We start from the raw sequence: 19,930 nt of genomic DNA on the forward strand, positions 1-19,930 counted from the left end.
AATGGGAAAAAACGTGCTGTGATACAGCTGTATTGCATCCCATTTTTATCCCATTTTATCCTATTTATATTCTGCAAACAGTGCTGGTTTAACTCTTGTGTACCAGAACAGCATACCAACATAGAAAGGCCAATTTATGGTTTTCAATGAAAAGCTAATCACAGAATCGCAGAATCATCTAGGTTGGAAGAGCCCCCCAAGATCACCTAGTCCAAACTCTAAGTTTTGTTTCATTCTGACATGGACACGTCAAATCTCAGATGTCCAGCCATGTGTTTCCCCCATGGCTCCAGAACTCAGGTCTTACTTATGGATCTGTGCTATAACTGCATGTGCAAATATTCCAGGTGAGATTCCATTGTGAAAAAATAAAAGCTGGTGCTGATACTCTTGCACTGCATTTTTGTTGCACAACAAAATTGTTCACAATTTATGTACTTTTCTGCTGGTGTCTTTAGCTCTTTTTATTCTTGTCAGACAGATCTGTGTCCATGACCGCTGACAAATCAAGTACTGAATACACCTTTGAAGGTGTCCAGCCCTAACACTTGTTGCTAAAAGCAATGCATTGACCGAGCAGGAAAGACATCTCATTCAGAAAATGGAGACAGATGGATGTTGTGCATTGAAACAAATTAATCTCCAGAGGGATAACTGATCCTGTGTTACATGGTTTACATTCTGAGGACTGATGTCTTCTGCCTCCAACAGTTCTCATCTCTGCCAAAGATACTGACTTGTTAATCTGCATTAAAGCCACGTATACCCTTCTGAGCATGTCACAACAGACATTCTGCTCGCAGACTCTTGGGTATAAATTATATTAATACCTCAACTTCTACGAGGCGCTAAATGAAAAGCAATGGATAAATTCATTGCTGGAGTTAATCGTTTGCTCTATATTTAGTGCAGATGGTGTTGAACAGCTGCATAACTTCTCTTTCACTAGACTAGTTATTTCTCTCATCACTGAGAAAGCAATCTGCTGTTTTTTTTTTTTTTTTTTTTTTTTTTTTTTTTTTTTTTCCATGAATCCTGAGAAGTCTCGAAATGGCTCTGACCAACCAGCCACAACTGCTCATGAACCAGAAAACTGGAAGGCAAATGAGTGAATATAGGTGTTCACGTGGAATGGCTAACCTCTGGCTACAGGTATTCTTCTACTAATCTTCATGCTGACAGTGCTTTAGGCTGCATTTAAAAATGCAGAATTCAGGAGGATGTGCCACCTCCAGCAGTGTGTTTTGGCCTCATCCTGCTTCCATTCTGAGGTGAAACAGTGGAGTTAAATTATTGTGTGAGCAGTAATAGTACTTACAGAAAGCACACACCTAGAGACTATTAGGGGATTCATCAAAGAAGCCCCACCTCAGCTCCACCTGAAGCATTCCTTTCAGTTATCTTATTTCCTAGGGATCCTGCTAATAAGACTCCTGCAACCCCGAAGGTGTGCATTCAGTCCTTTGTCTTTGCTAAATTAGGGATGACTTTAGCCATCTGCGTGTTTTCTCCTGAAAGAATTCCCAGACTGCTCTAAATCAAACTCTTCCCCACGCTGCCCAGAGCAGGAGGATTTCTGTTCTTTCACAGTTCCTGCCTCATCTAAGAAATGAGCTTTACTGTATTTACTTTCCGCAAGCTTCACTCTATTCATAATATTTACATTGGACATTAATGCTTTTCATGTTTTTTGCCATTTCAAATTGGCACCGGGAATCAGCCGACAAAACCGAAGAGCTGCTGTGCCTCGCAACTCTTAGCATAGCTGCCCAGCAAGCGGCACTACAGGACTAGCTTTCCCAAACCCTGTGTCACAAACAGCAGTCAGACAGAGGAAAGGCAAGCGTGGGCTATGTCAAGACTTTTCAGCTCGGTGAGAAAGGCAGTAAGTTGTGCAGCAGGTGGGAGGTGATGTGTGGTGACGGCCGGGGAGGTAAGCAGCAAGGAGCCGGAGCGTGTTCAGCTGCTGGCTCTCGAGGCCAGTGTTAGGAACCGGCCTTGGCACTGAGCTGACTGCTATCAGAGGTTTTGCCAGAAGAAACCAGCCACATTTCTGGGAACTATTCATTAGCACTCACTTGATGGGAGGTGCCTGTGAAGGCTTGGTGCTGTGTTTTACTATCAGCAGCAGAATATTGGGCTAGGTCAACCATGAATATATATAGCATTTGTTTTGGCCTGCTGACTTCCCGTGTGTTTTTTTTTCCCAGAAAATCCAAGCCCCAGACTGGAAGGGACGTTAGTACAGTCTGAGGAGTGCTCATAAAGTCAAAGTTTGTTTCTGTAAATGAGCTAGGGATTTCCGTGTCTGTATATCAAAATAACATCACACTGTTTTCCCATAGTCTGAACTGCTAATGAATAAACTATTAACTAGGGAATTTTGGTCCAACAAACAAACAACACAACACTTTTTGGTAATATAAATTATAATGAAGCCTTATGTAAGCTGATTGAGGATGAGTTACAAAATCAGTTAAAGATTTTGGCTCCGTCTGCAGTATTTGAACCTGATTTTAGGTTACTCATGCTATATTGTGCCAAGCTAAATAGATGCATACCAAATTTTCCTATCTATCTAGATGAAAACATGCATAGTTACATCAGATAAGACTGGAAGCAAAAGAACATGAAAAGCCAGTCTAAATTTAAAAGGGACATAGCACTACATTTAAAAGCATAAACCAGCCTTTCAAGGGGATTAGGAAGCCATTTCTTCTATGATGTGGCTATTCCATAAATGTCTCCTGTGGGGTTGTTCATACACCGAAGCACCTTTACCAGGTGCTGTTGGGGTGTCACCTTGTCTGGTGACTAGGCAGACTGATGGCAGCTGTGGAAGGAGCATGGGGCAGGAGGAGAGATAGTTCCTTCCTACTTTAGTACCATCCCATAGGGTCTCACAGCAGCTACAACTAGGCTGGGCAAATTATTTCATCATCCTCTTGGGACCATATGTTGGTAACTCATGACACTTTCACCTGCTGGCTCTTTCCAATGGATTCAGAAAATGGTAATTAAAAATATGAACCCTCAAATGTTTATTGCTGCAGGTATGCAGGATGGCACTTGAGAACCTCTGACAGCATGTGGCAACAGCAGATGACATGCACAAGGGCATGCCACAACACGGGAAGGCTTGCAGCAACATGAGAGATCTAGTAAGAGCAGCAAGTGACAACACAACGTGGGGCAAAACAAGACACCACCACATGCAACAGGATTAACAGCATGGAAAAGCACATGACACCATGCCACAGTGTGATGGATATACCTAGAAAGCTGGTAGAAATACCTAGACAGTGGCGAGAAATTCATAGCAGCGGGAAATTCCTGGAAACAATTCCTGGAGCACAATTACTAGAAAGCGTTTGGATATTTCTAGAAAAGCATTAATGATTTCTTGAAAGCAACTGTAAATTCCAGGAAAGCGAATGTAAAATCCTAGTAAGGTGAAAGAAATTCTTAGGAAACAATGGCAACATTTCCTAGAAAGCAATAAAAATGCCCTGAAAGCTGGGTGGAAATTCCTAGAGGAATTTCTGGAGGGAATCTCCCTTGAGATCACCAGGAAAATCCTAGAAAGGCATGTGAGATTCCTAAAAAGATATGGAAAAACGCAAGAAAGCAATGGGAAGTCCCTGGTGGAGTTTTGTATCCTGTAGTTCCTAAAGACCTGGAGGAAGTTCTTAGAAGGCAATGCTGAGAAAACCACAGGAGGAAATTAGCCTCTGTAAACAGCGAGGGAAAAAGGGAAACCTGAAAGTAGATAGGATCAGATCCAAGAGTCTTCCCTAAATGCAGCTTTTAGCTAGACCCTAATTTGAACCTCTCCTAAAGGGAGAGGACCAGCTCGAGGGACTCCGAGTGTCAGTGCTGGCACAGCCAAACCCTGATGTGCGCCCAGCCCAGCACCGCTGAGCCTCGCGGGATGGGAGCATGGGCATGGGCTTCCAGGCCCCTGACCCTGAGATAAGTTTTGACAAATCAGTGATGAAACACAGGAAATATTTCCAGCTTTTAAAAGTACTGCCTGTTAGAGACTGCTCTGGGAGCTGCTGTCACAGCGGCAGGGCAGGAAAAAGCCAAGGGCATCGAGGCAGGCTGCAAAGATGTTCCTGATGTTACGGGGATGAACCAGTCCTGCCTGGTTTGGTGGGGCTGGCACAGAGGCTGGAACGGAAAAACACGTGCAGATGAGGTGAGGTGAAAGTGCATTCAGGATTATGTCATGGTTTGGGGTCAGATCCCTGGGTTTTGGGGTCAGATCCCTGGGTTTTTCAAAAGCTCAGATGGAAGTTGTGGCAGGCAGAATGAGGCAGACCAAAGCTGGGACCCTGGTTTAGGTTCTTACTGGGAATGTTGTTCTGTCGCTTCTGTTTTTTTATTTAACTCGCTGGAATATTTCTGACTGCCTTCACGCCCAGACTGTGGGACTTGTAAGGAGCTTGACAACCAGCACCTTGCCTCCAAGAACAGTTTAATCCTGTAGCTGAATACGAAACCCCGGGCTGGCCCAGCTGCAGCACCCCAAAGGCAGCAGGGCTGTCTGGGACCTGTGGGAAGGGCATGGAGCTGCATCAGGGAGGGTCAGGGTGGGCATTAGGAAACAGTTCTTTACTGTGAGGGCAGCCAGACACGGGAACAGGCTTCCCAGCCCTTGCTTCCCAGCAAGGTGGTGATACCCTGTGCCTGTCAGTGTTCAAGAGGCATTTGGGTAATGCCCTTCATACTGCACGCTAACTTCTGGTTAGCCCTGAAGTGGTCAGGGAGTTGACCTGTTGAGCTTTGGGGTCCCTTCCAACTGAGCTATTCCATTCCATTCCATTCCATTCCATTCCATTCCATTCCATTCCATTCCATTCCATTCCATTTATTTATTTATTGTTTGGTTTTTCATTCAATTCTCTTTAACTCAAGGTCCTTTAGTAGCTTGCCTATGGAAGGGCTGTGGAGCGTGACCATCCTGGATGTGCAGTGACGTGTACTTATAGATCATCAGCTGTGGTGTAACACCTTGACTTTTCTCACCTGCCCCACCAACCTGTAGAGGCAATGGGTTTAGGTCAGTACCAAGCACGCTTTTCATCGTCACACATCTTGCATCAGAAAAAAATAAAGTCTGCTGGTAGAAGTGAAACCACCATCCGCTAGTCAGGGGCTGGGCTGGAATATGAGAGAAGGATCCATTTTGTGCTGCTGGCTGGCACAGAGCTCAGGAGTGAATCCGTAACACCAGCTTAGGAGTGGAGAGTGCCACCTACCAAGCCATCTGCTAAGAAAATTGTATTATCTGTAGTTTTATCCACTGCTGCTAGAAATCACTAACACTCAGCTGTGAAGAGCTTTGCTGCTAATATATCTATTTGTATTCTTTTTATCTATCCACTCAGAATTAATTATTTCTCAGATTAATTTCATTCTAATGAATCATTCTGTAACACAGGCTTTATTGCATTTCTGAGGTACTAATTAATATGTCAAAGCCATCTTTAACTTTAAAAGTGCTGTCATTTTTTTTCCGTGACTTCTCTTTTGATTCATATATCCAATTTATCTGAGGGCCTAAAATGTCCATGCAGTATGGAGCGAAAGAAAAAAAAAATGCAAGCCATACAGGATGAAAAAAATTATGCAAATGCAAATAAAGCATAACTCAGCAGTGAGGGGGCAGTCCGTGTTTTTGTGTCGACACTGGTTTGTGTTCTGTTTCATGGAGTAGATCCTCAGCAATTGACAGTGGAGGGATTTTTATATGTATGGAGTAGGATATAAAAATCAACAGCATAGGGAGTGCCTGCATTTGTCAGCGAGGCGATTGGGAAGACCGAGCTATGTTGTTTCAGTGGAGGCTTGGTGTTGGTTTGCTGTGGGTTTCCTGGCAAGGTTCTGATATGTGGCAGGGATGAGGCTGTTGGGGGAAGTGTTATTCCTTCCCCTGAGCTCTCCTCTCTCCACAGCAACATTTTATTCTCATCATCCTCTGCAGCTTGGCTCTCGACCCACTCTGGAGGAAAGCGTTGGCAGGGCTGTGATCCCTCTCCTACCCTGTGTCTGCAGCAGGTGGGAATCCCAGGGAGAGAAGGGGGGAAATTTAGGGTCCCCTGCCCGAGTGATTCCAGGTGGAGCTGCAGGAGGAAGGGTCACTCTGTGTGTTTGTTGTGCAGAACTTGTCTTTCTCTGGGCCTGTGGGAGGGAGTGGTTGGAACTGGAAAACCCCCGTAATAAGTCGCAGTGTGAGATTTGCTGATTAGATAATGGAGTTATTGGCAGCATCGTGCAGAGCCTCAATCACCCGTGGCTCCTGCCTGGCAGGAGATGGGGTTGTTCAGGTGATAGCTTCTGCTCCGGTACCTAGCTACAAGCTGGATATTTCCCTCTCATTCCTGTCTTACACTTCTATCCAAAAGGAGCCAGTGTCTTGTAAAATCTCAGGGGTTATAGCTGAAAGTAACCATTTTTATTTATTTTTTTTGTGGGGGTTTGCACTGAAAACGTAAAGAAGGATTGATGGCAAGGCTTCTGCTTGAACAGCGTGGGTTTACAATCAGGTTATGGTCTTCCACACCTCCTAAAGCTTGTGCATGCAGACTGCTACAGGCAAGCGGCTGCTTTTTGTGCATCTGCTGCCTAAGTTCCCACAGAGAGCAAAAATCCTTTCTGCACACTTCCTCTGTTACCTTTCCAACCCCTGGGTTAGAGGGTACACATCCATAAGCTACACTCAAAAAAAGGAAAAAAAAAAAAGAAAAAAGTCCACACTCAATACTGACTATTTGAGCCTCTTGTTAGCAGTGTTTGGAGACTAACTATCACTTCTCTCACTGATCCTTTCTCCCTGCTGGTGGGTCTTTATCATACAAGAATGAGCTTGAGAGATTGGAGATTTTTATTTTATTTTATTTTATTTTATTTTATTTTATTTTATTTTATTTTATTTTATTTTATTTTATTTTATTTTATTTTTTTAGCAGGAAAGTAATAGTTCTTTCTGCTTCTACTCTGTGTTTTGTACTCACTACTGCATTTTTCCCTGTGGAATGCCCAAACATGATATTATAAATTTAACCAGTGTGCTTCATTGATCTTTAAGGGAGTTCACAGCTGTTGTTCGATTTCCAGAAACCTTTGATTTTTCCGAGAAGGTTAAACTGAGGCTAAAGTTATCTTGGCTTATTAGTACAACCAGTTATTTAGAAGCTTGACAGCTCTTTCAGACATTATTTCTGCTAACATGCCTCAGCTGATTTCATGTTTAATACATCCCATGCATGCAGACTCAAAAAGTCATCCTGAGAGTGACGTGAGTACAATTTGTATCCCCACATACTGTAATATTATTTTGTAAATTAAGCTGCCTTTCTCCAGCTTTAGTACTTTTTTTTTTTTTTTTTTTTTTTTTTTTTTTTTTGATTAAAGCGTGTTTATCTCTGAATGCAAGAGTTTTGGACTTCTTTCAACTCTGGCTTGGTATTCCAGTAGCAAATTACTGTTTGGATTAAGATCATTTGGATCAAGGTGCTACTCAGTATTTATATTTTTAAATCTTTATGTCAACTAAATAGGCATTTCTCCAAACAGAGTCTCTAGGGAGGAGCAGGTATCTCACAGGGTGGTAATAGAGACACAAAAGATTTCCTTTCCCGGGCATTGCTTTGATTCCAGCATCAGACAGTAGTGGTTGGAAAACATTAAATAAAATTAAGCTGCTGTTTTATGTTGGGGCCTAGGGAAAATTAAACAAGATCTATACTTGTTTTGGGATCTCAAAGAAACACCTGCACTGTTGCTGGCAGTTTTAGGCAAGCCCTGACCTGGACAAGAGCTGATCCTTCAGCACTGGCTGACGGCATGTTAGCAGGAGAGCAGGAAAAGGAAAATCCAGCCCATGCTTTGCATAAATGGCAGCCAGAGCTCTATCAATCGACTGCCTAATCCCAACACTGGCTTTTCCTAAACAATAGGGTTTTAATGGATTTCACTTCTGCTCCTCACCTGGGTATGACTATTAAGCCACGAAAGTTTTAAAAGCTTACAAAGGACCTGATGTGACAAATGAGGACAGCAGGGAGCCCTCCATGAAGTGTGAGTGTTTGAAAGCTGCACCGCTGTTTAAGGGGCTTTGCTGCACTGGTATGGTCTCAGCTGAGCCACACCCAATTTTCATCCACAAAATGATCACAGGAATTTAGGGATAAGATAGGAGAGATGCTCTGGCAGCTGAAACAGATTCTGAACTGCCAGACAAATGAAGAAAGTGAGATTCTTATGGGAAGCTCATAGACATTTTTTTATGTCATCAAATGAAATCTTTAACCCTCACACATATCAACAGCATTAGACCTCCCAATGCTGAATTCAGCTTTTTCCCCAGGAAAATCAATTCCCTAGCAAAATCCAACAGAAGAGTTCACTTGACTCAATAAACAGATCACTGAGAGGGAACTTCTCCCTTCTCTGCAATATGCACCTCAGCGTTCCCCTCCTGCATGCCTGGAAGATTGTGCTGTTTGGGTGCTCTGCAGTTTCTGTGATTTCTCTTGGAATAATCTAAGGTGGCTGTGGTAGAAAGCCGCTCTGGGGGAGCCTCTTGAAGTTCTTACAAATAGAAGCAGATGTGCTCAGTGACTTCTTATGCAGGCAATGTTCCCCTCAGCCTAGGTTTTCTATTGAGAGGCAGGAGTGTGCTACGTTTTCAAAAGACAAGAATCGTTCCGTAAATCTCACCTGTGTTGTGCTTCAAGGAGAAAAAAAAAAAAAAAAGAGAAAAATCTTGAAAATATAAAAACAAAATTCAGAATGAGTTTCATTAGATATCTCAATTACCAAACAGCACAGAATTCATTCCTTGTCTATTTTCACTTTCCTCTGGGGATCAATGATGATTAAAGGACAGGATAATAAGATGGGGGAATGAGAACTTGCTGAGAAGCAATTAAAAATGAGAGAAAGAGAGAGGGGAAGGGAAAACAAGTATTTTAGCTAGCTAGTCAAGGTTAGTTTAGCACTGTATCTGCTTTAACTGACATTAGGGAAAATTATAGATGGCACATAAGCAACTTCAGTAATGCTGAACCCCAGGAAATGCATCTTGACAACTTAGTGAGCTTATTTTTGTTCTTCCAGGAGAATTTAACCCCCCCATGATGCTTTTTATCTTCATTTTCTGATTTTTCGTTTGGAAGTGAGATTATTATACCAAGGCAGGAACTTGTAAATCAACACATTCATCATTCATCTTCCTTCGTTGGCTGTTGTGGCTAAGGTAAGAAAGAAAAACACCTTTTGTATTAAGAAGGGTTTGGGACGGAACTGCTCTGTTTCCAGGGCTTGCTACAGGACCTGAATGGTATTTTTTTGCATAGAAGCAAACACTGCCCGAAGAGAGTGGTCTGAGATTTCTGTGGGCAAGGAGTGCGGTTGCTTGACCCGAGTTTTCTCCCTCAGCCGGAGGCCGGGACTCAGCCCCTGCCCGTGGGGTGCCAGCCCTGGGGCTCCCGGCAGGTCCCAAGGGCCAGAGCCACTTGTCCCTTTGCTGTCCCCTCGCCTGACCCGGGACAAATCGCTCAGGGTACGGGTCCTCAGGCACCTGAGCACCCTCGGGCAACTGAGCTTGAGGTTTTTCTCCTTGTTCCCTCCCTGCAGGGAGGATTTTATCCCGTAAGCAGGGACAGGGATGCCCCTAGGAACTGAAGTTTGTTGCCTCCTTCTCAGCCCCTCCAGCGGTGCCCACAGCGCCGGGTTCACCGCACCCGCTCCTTGCCCGACGGCGGCCTCGGGGTTCCCGTCTGGCGGCTGCCCCGGGCTAACCAAGCCGATTTTTTGGCTCTGAGCCCCGGCCCTACCGGAGAAGCTCAACCGGGAGTCCCCAGGGGGTCGCTCTCCATCCCTGGGCGCTGTGTCCCGGTCCCCGCATCCCCCGGGGTCCCTCTCCCTGCGGAACCGGGGCGGCTTTGGGGACTTTGTGGGGTGCAAGGGGGCACACAGAGAGCATCCCGGCGGCGGTGCCCCCCTCCTGGGGCTGCCCGGCGGTGGGGCGCGGGGCCACGGTCGCCCAGGAGAGGGAGCCCGGTGGCCGCGGCTGCGCCGGGAGCCGCGGGGGCGCGGGGCTGCGGCGGGCGGCGGGGAGGCGGCGCGGAGCGGAGCGGAGGGGAGCGGAGGGGAGCGCAGGGGGAGCGCTGCCCCGGCTGCTGCCCGCCCGCTGCCAGCCCGGCCAGACCCGACCCGACCTCCCCCCGCCGGTGAGTACCGACCCCGACCCCGTTTGTCCCGGGGAAAAGGTCCCGAGCGTGCCCCGGGGGTGCCGGTGTCGGTCGGGGAAGCAGTGGGTGCCCCAGGCTGCAGCCGGCATCCTGAGCCGCTGCGAGCATCCCCCGGGCAGAAGTTGGGTGCCGGTCCTGACTTTTCGCATCAATGACTTGAACGCGGCCGGCTCGGGGCAGCACGCAGCACCCCGGGGGTGCCGGGGCTCGGCGGAGCTCAGGACAGGGCAAAGTTGTCCCCGTGTGCCTTAAACTCCCGGGCATCCTCTCTCGCAGCCCAGCTTTGCTTGGTTATGCCCCGGGAAGGCAGAAAAATCGGGGAGAGGCAGCCCAGGGGGGAAGCTGCGGCCGGCCGAAGATGTGAGAGGAGGAGAAGAGGGGGGGATTGCTTTTTGCCCTCTGCATGCCTCCACGCCTGTCTTTCCCTTGTCTTAATCCTTCAGGAAGGAGACGCCGGGGGGACAGAGCTTTCCCGGAGGGGCGATGCTGCCGAGCCCTGCTCCCGGCAGAAGAAAGCCCTTGCCGCCGGGACCCCCCTCGCAGCGGGACGGAGGAGAAGTCCCCGGCCCCGGAGATGCTCGGCCCGGGGCAGGCTGCGGGAGAGCATGAAGAGCTGCCTTCACCTGCCCTCTTATTAAAAGGAAGAGCATGCTGAAGCCGGCCCCGACCCCTGGAGCGCAGCCCCTCTGAGCAGGAGGTGGGATTATTCCGTGGTGGCTATGGAGAGCTGTAACCTGGCGGAGAAGTGCTAAAGCCACTTGTCCCTGCTTCAAGAAGAACCCACATCGGGCACCACCGGCTTCGCACCCCGCGTTGTGGCACAGAGGAGCTCACTCAGGTCCTTCCTCCTCCTCTCGCCCTTCTTTCTCCCTCCAGGGAACGACAGAAGAGAGAACTGCTACTCGGCTCTTGCCAGTGCTGGGAATACCGTGCCTTTTGCCTGGGATGAATCGCCCCAATGCGCCACTTCTGCGGGATGTACAAAGTGCGACGGGGACTGACCCGGCCACCCACGTTTGCCAAGTGATCAGCAGTGGCCATGGGCTGGAGGTAGCTGGACACACGCTGGTGGGGTCCGTCACACACTGCCCGACAGCGCAGACCTGCTGCTGGCTGGAAAACTAACTTCTGGTGGTCCCACTTCGGCGGCTCCTGGTTTTACTTCTCCCCTGCCAATTTGCACTTTCAGGGAAAAACACACGCAGGCACCTGATGCGATGCAGCGTTACTGGGTTGGTTTTGTGTGTCAGATTTGCTATGCAATTCCAAAACTAAATGAGGAGGAGAGACGGCCTTGCATCCCAGAGCAAACAGAGAATCAGAGGTGAAAGGTAGGAGCCAGAATTTCTCATTTAAATAAAACTAAATAACCTGAGCTGCTTCTTACTGAAAATCTTTAAAACACACCTGCTGTATGTTTATTTTCTTTGTCTCTGGAAGTGTAAAACTTGACCGGTTTGGAACAAAGTGAAGAATTGCTCGCTGACGCTGCCCAGAAACAGAGGACTGATGGATTTTGTAACAGGAGCGTGCTGAGGAGGAAGGAATGGAGTGTTTCAGCAGTGAGAAATTCAGGGGACCAAAGTAGAGAACAAGCACCTTGTGTAGTACGCATCAGTAAATATGAAGGGCTAGTGCAATGGACGCTGGAAACACTCGATCGATAGCCTATTTAAGTGGGATATGTGCAAGCATGGAAAAGTGATTGCTTTCCTGTCTGTGGGGTATATTTGTAGAGGACAGCAGCAGAACATTTGCAGGTGATCAGTCTGAATTAGGCTACTTCATGCTGGGGTGGTGCAACGTGTTTCTGAAGGGATTGCTTAAAAACTGGTCTGTGGAGCTGACTGTACTTGTGCATTTTCAGTTCTTGCTCGTAGAGCTTTCAATGTCATTCAGGGAGATCCAAAGTGGATGAAGCCCATCTGGGGGTGTGGGGACCATAAGAAAGGATCTTTGGTCCGTTTGGTGACGAGTAATTAGTGGACGTCTGATGTCTTTGCAAGGAAAGGAGCTGATGTCGTCATCAAAGTCATGATATGATTTCCCCTCAGGAGAAACTATGACTTGGAACGACACCACTATGGACGGGGAAGGGTTGCTTGTGGAAAGGGACTCTTCCTTTCGGATTCTCACGGGCTGCTTCCTCTCGCTGCTGATCCTCTCCACGCTGCTGGGAAACACGCTGGTCTGTGCAGCCGTCATTAGGTTTCGCCACCTGAGGTCCAAGGTGACCAACTTCTTTGTCATCTCCTTGGCTGTGTCAGATCTCTTAGTGGCGGTTTTGGTCATGCCTTGGAAAGCTGTGGCCGAGATTGCTGGTTTCTGGCCTTTTGGTTCATTTTGCAACATCTGGGTGGCCTTTGACATTATGTGCTCGACAGCCTCCATCTTAAATCTATGTGTCATTAGTGTGGACAGATACTGGGCCATCTCCAGCCCATTTAGGTACGAGAGGAAAATGACCCCCAAGGCAGCCTTCATCTTGATCAGTGTGGCGTGGACTTTGTCTGTGCTGATTTCCTTCATCCCCGTGCAGCTAAACTGGCATAAGGCTACCACCACAAGTGTTTTGGACCTAAACGCCAGTTTACAAGGTGTAAGCATGGACAACTGTGATTCTAGCCTAAACAGGATGTATGCCATCTCCTCTTCTCTAATTAGCTTCTACATACCTGTTGCCATCATGATAGTAACTTACACGAGGATATACCGGATTGCCCAGAAGCAAATACGACGAATCTCAGCTTTGGAGAGGGCAGCAGTGCATGCCAAGAACTGCCAGACCACGAGTGGCAATAGGAGCAGCATGGACTGCCAGCAACCTGAGAGCAACTTCAAAATGTCCTTCAAGAGGGAAACGAAGGTTTTAAAGACTTTGTCGGTGATCATGGGGGTGTTTGTGTGCTGCTGGTTGCCATTTTTCGTGTTGAACTGCATGATTCCCTTCTGCGAGCCTACCGAACCGTCCAAGGGAGCAGAAGCTTTCTGCATTAACTCCACCACCTTTGATGTTTTTGTTTGGTTTGGATGGGCTAATTCTTCCCTCAACCCCATCATTTATGCCTTCAATGCTGATTTCCGCAAGGCATTTTCAACCCTGCTAGGATGCTACAGGCTCTGCCCTATGTCCAGCAATGCTATAGAGACTGTTAGTATTAACAATAACGGAGCAGTTGTTTTTTCAAGCCAACATGAGCCCAAAGGATCCAGCCCCAAAGAGTCTAATCTGGTTTATCTGATTCCACATGCAATCATCTGTCCAGAAGAAGAACCTCTAAAAAAGGAAGAAGAGGGTGAACTATCTAAGACCTTGGAGAAAATGTCTCCAGCACTGTCGGGTATCTTGGATTATGAAGCTGATGTTTCTTTGGAAAAGATCAATCCCATTACACAAAATGGGCAGCATAAAACCTGAGCAGTAAGGTTAACCCAGCAAGACCCAATAGTGTGCATTGTAATAATCTTTTTTTTTTAAAAAAAAAACCCTAAGCTCTAGGGAGAAATACACATTTACACAAAGCCCAGAATTATTTTTCCTGGCATTGAAAGCAAATTTAATATTTAAAACACTAAACAGCAAAAGATACTGAAAATTGGTTAAAAAAAAAGGATGTTCATCTGTACTCTTCATGCTGAGGAATATATAGGAATTTGGATACAGGGCAGTAATAAAGAAAATATTTCTCCTCTACACCTAGAGAAGCCAATTTCTAGTTTGAAATGAGGCAAAAGATAAATGTTAAGTATTTAAAGATTAATGTTTACTAGAAGTTAAAAGATTGCTGTGTTTTGTGATAGTGGGTGTTAACAGGTCCTAATTTAAGGCTGAGGGATTGTAAAGGTAGGTAGAGGCCTTCTTAAAATTATTTCTAAAAAATAATTGAGCCTTATAACGAGAATGGTTATTTTTAAAGCTTTGGGAGGTAATATGTTGATACCAGTTTTATTTATTTATTGTTTTAAATTGATATTTTTCATATGTTATAAGAGATCTAGCTTTATTTATGTTATTTAAGATGTCTAAATAATGGGATATTTTTGGAGTGTCATAACTGCATTTTGGCCAGTCAACCAGTCAGCACTTTATTAAAAGCTCCGGTAGCCTGGAGAGCCAGTGAGGGTATGAAGGAAGGCTGAGAAGCTCAGCAAGAGATGAAGGAATCAACAAAACTGATGTGGCGTGGAGTTTGTTTGTTTATGGCCTTTTGTTTTTAAGTGGGATTTCTTTCAAAAGATAGGACCAGCGTTGACTGAGTTGTGAATTCTCTTCCCTTATAGAAATAAAAGAAATTGCTGCTATTTATTTTTAAAAAAGTTTCAAGTTACAAAGACTTTGCTAGAATGTCAAGTTTGTGGATCTGTAAATACCTTAAATATGACTACAACCTTAAGAAGAATCCAATTTGAGAAGAAAAGCTTCTTAGGTAACAATTCTTAGTATATAATGTTTTGTATTTATGTAATATAAACAGCTTTCTCAGACTTTTCTTATTTCAAGTCTTGGATATCTTTTCTGAACAAACACGGTTGGTTACAATGGTAGGAAAAATGCCAGACCTCATTATCATCTGTATTACTGCAGCAACACCAGGATCATGCTGTCTGTCTGCTCCTGTATCAGTCAGAGTTAAAAAGTGAGGTACCTAGTGCTTTACTTTGGAAGCTGGGAGGACATTACATTTTAGTAATTACCATGCCAACAGTCTGTTCAATAAGGAATAGTGCCTCATTTCCATTTGGGATTAAGACGTTTCTAACTATGGATGGAACTGCAGTCCCCACCTCAAAAACGTCCTGTGAGCTCCAAACCAGAGTTGCCAATGTTCAGTTCAAAAACTGCTACTTTTCCATTGTCCTACCCCTGCTGCTTTCCCTTTGTAATGCCAAAAGCAATCAGTGAACATTAGCAACAGGACCGCTGGGTGTTAATATTCAGCAGCATTCAAAGAGAGCGGTTTGTTTTCTGAATGGGCGCAAATACCCTCCGAAGAAACTTTTCATAACATATATCAAAAAATGTGTTGTCAGGAAAAGAGAACTGAGAGGAAAAAAAAAATTAATTCTAATGAACTCTATACATCCTGCATCAGGTCTGTGTATTTATGTATTGTGAATGTTTTCATAATTTTATTGCCTGTATGCTGCTTTCATACATATAATAAAATTATTTTGTGAAGAGAAGGTCAAATAAAACAATCCACATTGCATTTATTAAATACATGCTGGTTTTTGGCAGTTGTATTGATCGTGTTAAAGGCAAGGATGGTTCCTGTTTTTCCATTTGCCCTTATTTAGGAACATACCAGTGAGGCAGATGGGATTTTTTATTAGAAGCAGGAAAAAGTCCCCTCTGCTGAGAGACCTCTCAGCCCTTGCTTTCAGCTAGGGTTTGAAAGCAGTGCATGCAGCTTGGAAAAAAACTCGTCCTGTTTTAATGCAACTGGTTTGAATGTGCAATGTTTGGTTTACTCGTAACTCTTATCTCAGTGATTTTGCCTTCGTTTAACAGAATAGCAAACTTGGTTTATAGCATACTTTTAATGTTGCTTTTTAAAAGAAATTTCTTTCTTTTGAAGCTGTGCAGTACTTTTCAAAGCCCAATACAATCTTACCACTGGTGCCTGTTTTTTTTTTTTTGGAGCAAATGACTCATTTCAGAAGTGATGAGATGGGGAGGGCTCAGCTGAAGTGCAGAAATGTCACTCTGTTAACAGTGACTGGTACTTTGCTTTTGTCTTTGTCAGCCAATTCAGTTTGAAATGAAGAAAAAAAGAAAAAATGTAGTCACTTCTGCCTCGGGCATTACCAACGTGACTGGTTCAGCACCAGGGACCTGAGCTGGTGCAGGGGCAGCAGCGATGCCCAGCTCTCCCTCCCCAGCACTGATGCCAGGGAGTTGTGTGCTGTCCCTGGTCAGTAAATGCAGCCTTTCTTAGCTTCCCGGGGAAAATTCCCCCACGTGGTCCAGATGCCTGATTTCTTTACGTGCCTTTGAGGAATTATTTTAGTTCTTTAAAAATCCACAGGCCAAAGATGAAGTTTTGTGGTTGCTTTGTTAATTGCATCTGCCTTCAGGAGCTTTTATTCTCAAAGCTCTGAGCACTTTGATATAATAGCAAAAATATGGTTTAAGGGGAGCATGTAAAACAAGATGCTGGTTTTGTACTAGCTGATACAGGGTGGTTTTCTGTCCCGACACAAGTGGCTGCTGTGGTGTGATCAGGGGCTGTCCCAGGACTGCCCTGGCTTCAGAGGGGAGGTTGTGGGGAAGCGCTCCTGCTCCTGAGAGCTTCCCTTCGAAATGATGGGCTCCCTGCTAAAGACAGGGCAGGAGGGACTGACTCTCTTCTGAATTGATTTTATTGTTTTCTCTCTCCTTCTGTTTATTTTGTTTTCTTCTAACTCCTTTCCTCTGGATACATTTTAGAGTACCACAAATTCACCTGGATCTCCATTTACTGCCATGCTCCCATTTACCCGTTCCTTTTCCATCCTTTCCCACTCATCACCCTTTACCTATCCTCTCCTTTCTTCCCACTGCTGCCAGAGCCCTTCTTCCACCCTGTTTGGCTCCACTGGCCTCCATAACTCTTTGCAAGGAAGAAAGCTCAAGCGAAAATCATCTCCAAGCTTTCTTCCCACAGCCTGCACCCAGAAACGCTTCCCTTACCTGCTGCAGAGCCTGGAGATCCGTGCCAGTGGTGGCTAGAAGGACCAACAGCACATACCTGCCGATTGCTGCTCTATTTATGTGCCTCTAACCTGACTTAATTACCCAGAAGTTATTACCTGCTCTGTGCCTGCTCCCCAGCTGCTTGAAACCAGTGCTCTGCTGGACATCAAGGTCAGGGCACATGCCGGAGCTGGAGAGGTCCAGCCCCATGCCAGGCTTGGGGCAGCCCAGGGCTCCTTACTGGGGTCTGGCCAATTTTTGGGGCTGGGGCTCTCCCTGCCCAGTGTCAGCAGGCAGCAGCAGACTTGCTGGAGTTTTGGCAGATCAGAGGAATGAGCCTGGCTGTGGGTGTTTCATACACATACCCGGTGTAACCTTCTCCTTCTGCATTGATTCCTCGTGACTGGAGGTATTTTTCTATTTGTAGATGGGAGAGGTTAATAATTAACCTGATGGCCTTGATGAAGGAGCTGTTTGCAACGAGTGAGCCATAATCACTAGATTAAATCTGAATACATTTCTCCGTTCCCTTGGCAAGCATTTCATGCTGATTTGGGTCTCTGACTTAACAAAGCGTACAAAAGAGGATGGAAGAGTAAATGCCTTTGCTGATGTACAGTTCTAATAATGTAGTTATGGGGATCCAGTCCGGGATTTTTTCAAATGAATAATTTTCAGAAGCACCCATCTGACTGAAATTTCAAATAACTTCTTTGATTAGTATCTCGAGAGACAGATGATTCTAGTAAATATTTTGTTGGTTAGTATAATGATAGTATAAGTGTTCCCGGTGATATCGCTCATGGCCACACAACAAATGTAACCTAAAGAATAAGGAAAACCAATGCTGGCTATTCCATAACTTCCAAAAGATGAAAGCACATAACATAATATGTTCTTGCCTGTTATGCTGCACTACAGCAAATACAGCAAAATACTGTGACTGGAGTCAACTGCGTTGCTTCCGTGCTGCCCCTCGCGTCAGGGTGTCTGTCTGGTTCCACACAGGAAGACAACGTGGGGATGAAAGAGATTTGACCTGGAAAGAAATGAAATTGGCAGTAATAGGAGTGGTAGGGGACTTGTATAGCTTGCTTACACTTTGCTTTGTGCCAGGTAACTCATACATTTATTTCTCTCAGGTCTCCTCTATTTATCATGTCAGCATGTGCCCCTTTAAACCAGTTGGATTTTTTTCCTGTTTGAATATCTCCAGTCCAACAAAACTGGAACTGTTACTGGGTGTTGGTTGAAAATATTATTCGAGGATATTTTGACTTTTTCATTGTTTAAAAACAATTTTTTAATTTACTTAACTTTTCAGATTACAGTTTTAGAACTTGAATTAGATCTTTAGTTTGGAAATAATGACAAAGAAGATAACTACTGAAGATAAAATGAAATCATTTAATATGACTCGCATTAAATGATTAGATTGTTCAAATGTTTTTTCCTGCTCACACCCCTTTATTTTCAGATCATTAAATTCCTATTCATTTCACACTTTCCTTAGAAAAGGAAACACTCTGAAATCTTGCATAAAGACACAGAATGAAAGAAGAATTTGCTTCCTAGGTTATTCCACTGATGTGAGCAGAGAAATCAAACATTTCACTGTGCTAAAGTAACATTGCAACATTTCCCTCAGTTTCAGAGGGAGACAATTATGGCTTCAGACACCAAAACATTTTTGCCTGTTTTTAATGTTCTTTTCTTTGTTAATAAAGGAGTTTCTGATGGTACCCCTTTCTAATGCATTTGGATGCCACTCTGTATTGCTACTAACAATTTTACTTTCAGACATACACACACACACAACATATAATATTCTCATTTAGTAGATTCAGAGGATATATGGAAAAAGAAATCTCAAGTGAAAAGAGATGAACTTACATTGCCATCCCTCTCTGCTATGTAAGCAGACCACAGAAAATGATTTGGGGTTGCATCCCATGCATTAAATGGATAAACCCATCGGACTGGTAGGTCCTTAATGTTAGCAGTCCTTCGGATGCGACCTCGAGCTGAAGAGCATAGCTGATGACAGCCTGTTGGAAATGCAGGTGGGCCCCTGCACTGTGCTGAGTGCTGGTTGGGGTGGAGAACAGTCATGCCTGAGAAAGGCATTCAGAAGGCTATTAAAATATAATGTGTTTTGAAATTGCTCAGCAAAAAGTGTTCTGAATTAAAAAAAAAAATACTTGAAAGTGCTATTATTTATTTATTTTTCACTTTCTAGTTTTCTAAGTCTTTTGTAATGATTTCTGTGATGATTTCCAAGATGTAAATTTTACCATTAGGTTTCGGTTCTCTTTGGTCTTCTAGGGTTGTGTTAAGTTCTCTTTGCTGTCCTGCAGCTCTGTTAGACTTTGCTGAAGATTTGTGTCTTCTGCTGAGCAGATCATGCTCCAGCAGCCCCTCAACCTGCTGGCATTGTGCTCATTCCACTGGGGCGGGAAGGGACAGAGATGAGAGGAACCCCCAGGAAAAAGCCACATCTGAAGAGGGGGAAATTACTGTTGAGCAAAAAGTTCAAATTTCAAGCTCGTATCTATTTTGTAGGGACTAGAACTAACCCATTTTCATATTTTTTCCAATTTACTTGCAACAGTTTAAGGTAATTTCTTTGAAATTAACACATACAACTTAAAGAATACCAGCATTTTCTAAGTAAGAAAGATACTTATAATAATGAACATTTCAGAAATATTTTAATTAAATATCCTTACAACCCTTGGAAAATAGAACACTTTCAATGCATTTTTTTTCATGTAAAAATTATTCAAAATAAGAGGACAAATTCTGATGAGAAAAACATCAGGCAGGGACTTCAGTCATATTTTCTTTTCTTGTTTGAAGGGAGAAAATATAATGATAGATAGCCTTGTGGTAAAATGTAGTACTAGTAAGAGCATTTCCTGGCGACCAGCAGAAAATAGTCATGAGACATGCACTTAAAAAGCTTAAAACTTTAGCATGGAACTTTTAAAGC

At 44.5% G+C, this 19,930-nt stretch overlaps 2 protein-coding genes across 2 annotated transcripts in view; one reads left to right on the top strand and one right to left on the bottom strand.

The window, feature by feature from the left end:
• SFXN1 (sideroflexin 1) overlaps positions 1-17,020 on the bottom strand; it is a 43,057-nt gene extending 26,037 nt beyond the window's left edge. Inside the window, exon 1 of the mRNA XM_068698582.1 lies at positions 16,936-17,020. The gene's annotated coding sequence lies outside the window, so the exon portion shown is untranslated. The remainder of the gene's footprint in view (positions 1-16,935) is intronic.
• On the top strand, positions 11,588-15,483 carry DRD1 (dopamine receptor D1). The gene has a single exon (XM_068698580.1). It carries the CDS (start codon positions 12,325-12,327, stop codon positions 13,678-13,680), a length of 1,356 nt encoding a protein of 451 aa, XP_068554681.1. The 5' UTR covers positions 11,588-12,324; the 3' UTR covers positions 13,681-15,483.
• Positions 17,021-19,930: the final 2,910 nt, after the last annotated feature.

This window comes from Anas acuta, chromosome 14, assembly GCF_963932015.1.
Source record: "Anas acuta chromosome 14, bAnaAcu1.1, whole genome shotgun sequence".
In the NCBI taxonomy this organism is placed as follows: domain Eukaryota; kingdom Metazoa; phylum Chordata; class Aves; order Anseriformes; family Anatidae; genus Anas; species Anas acuta.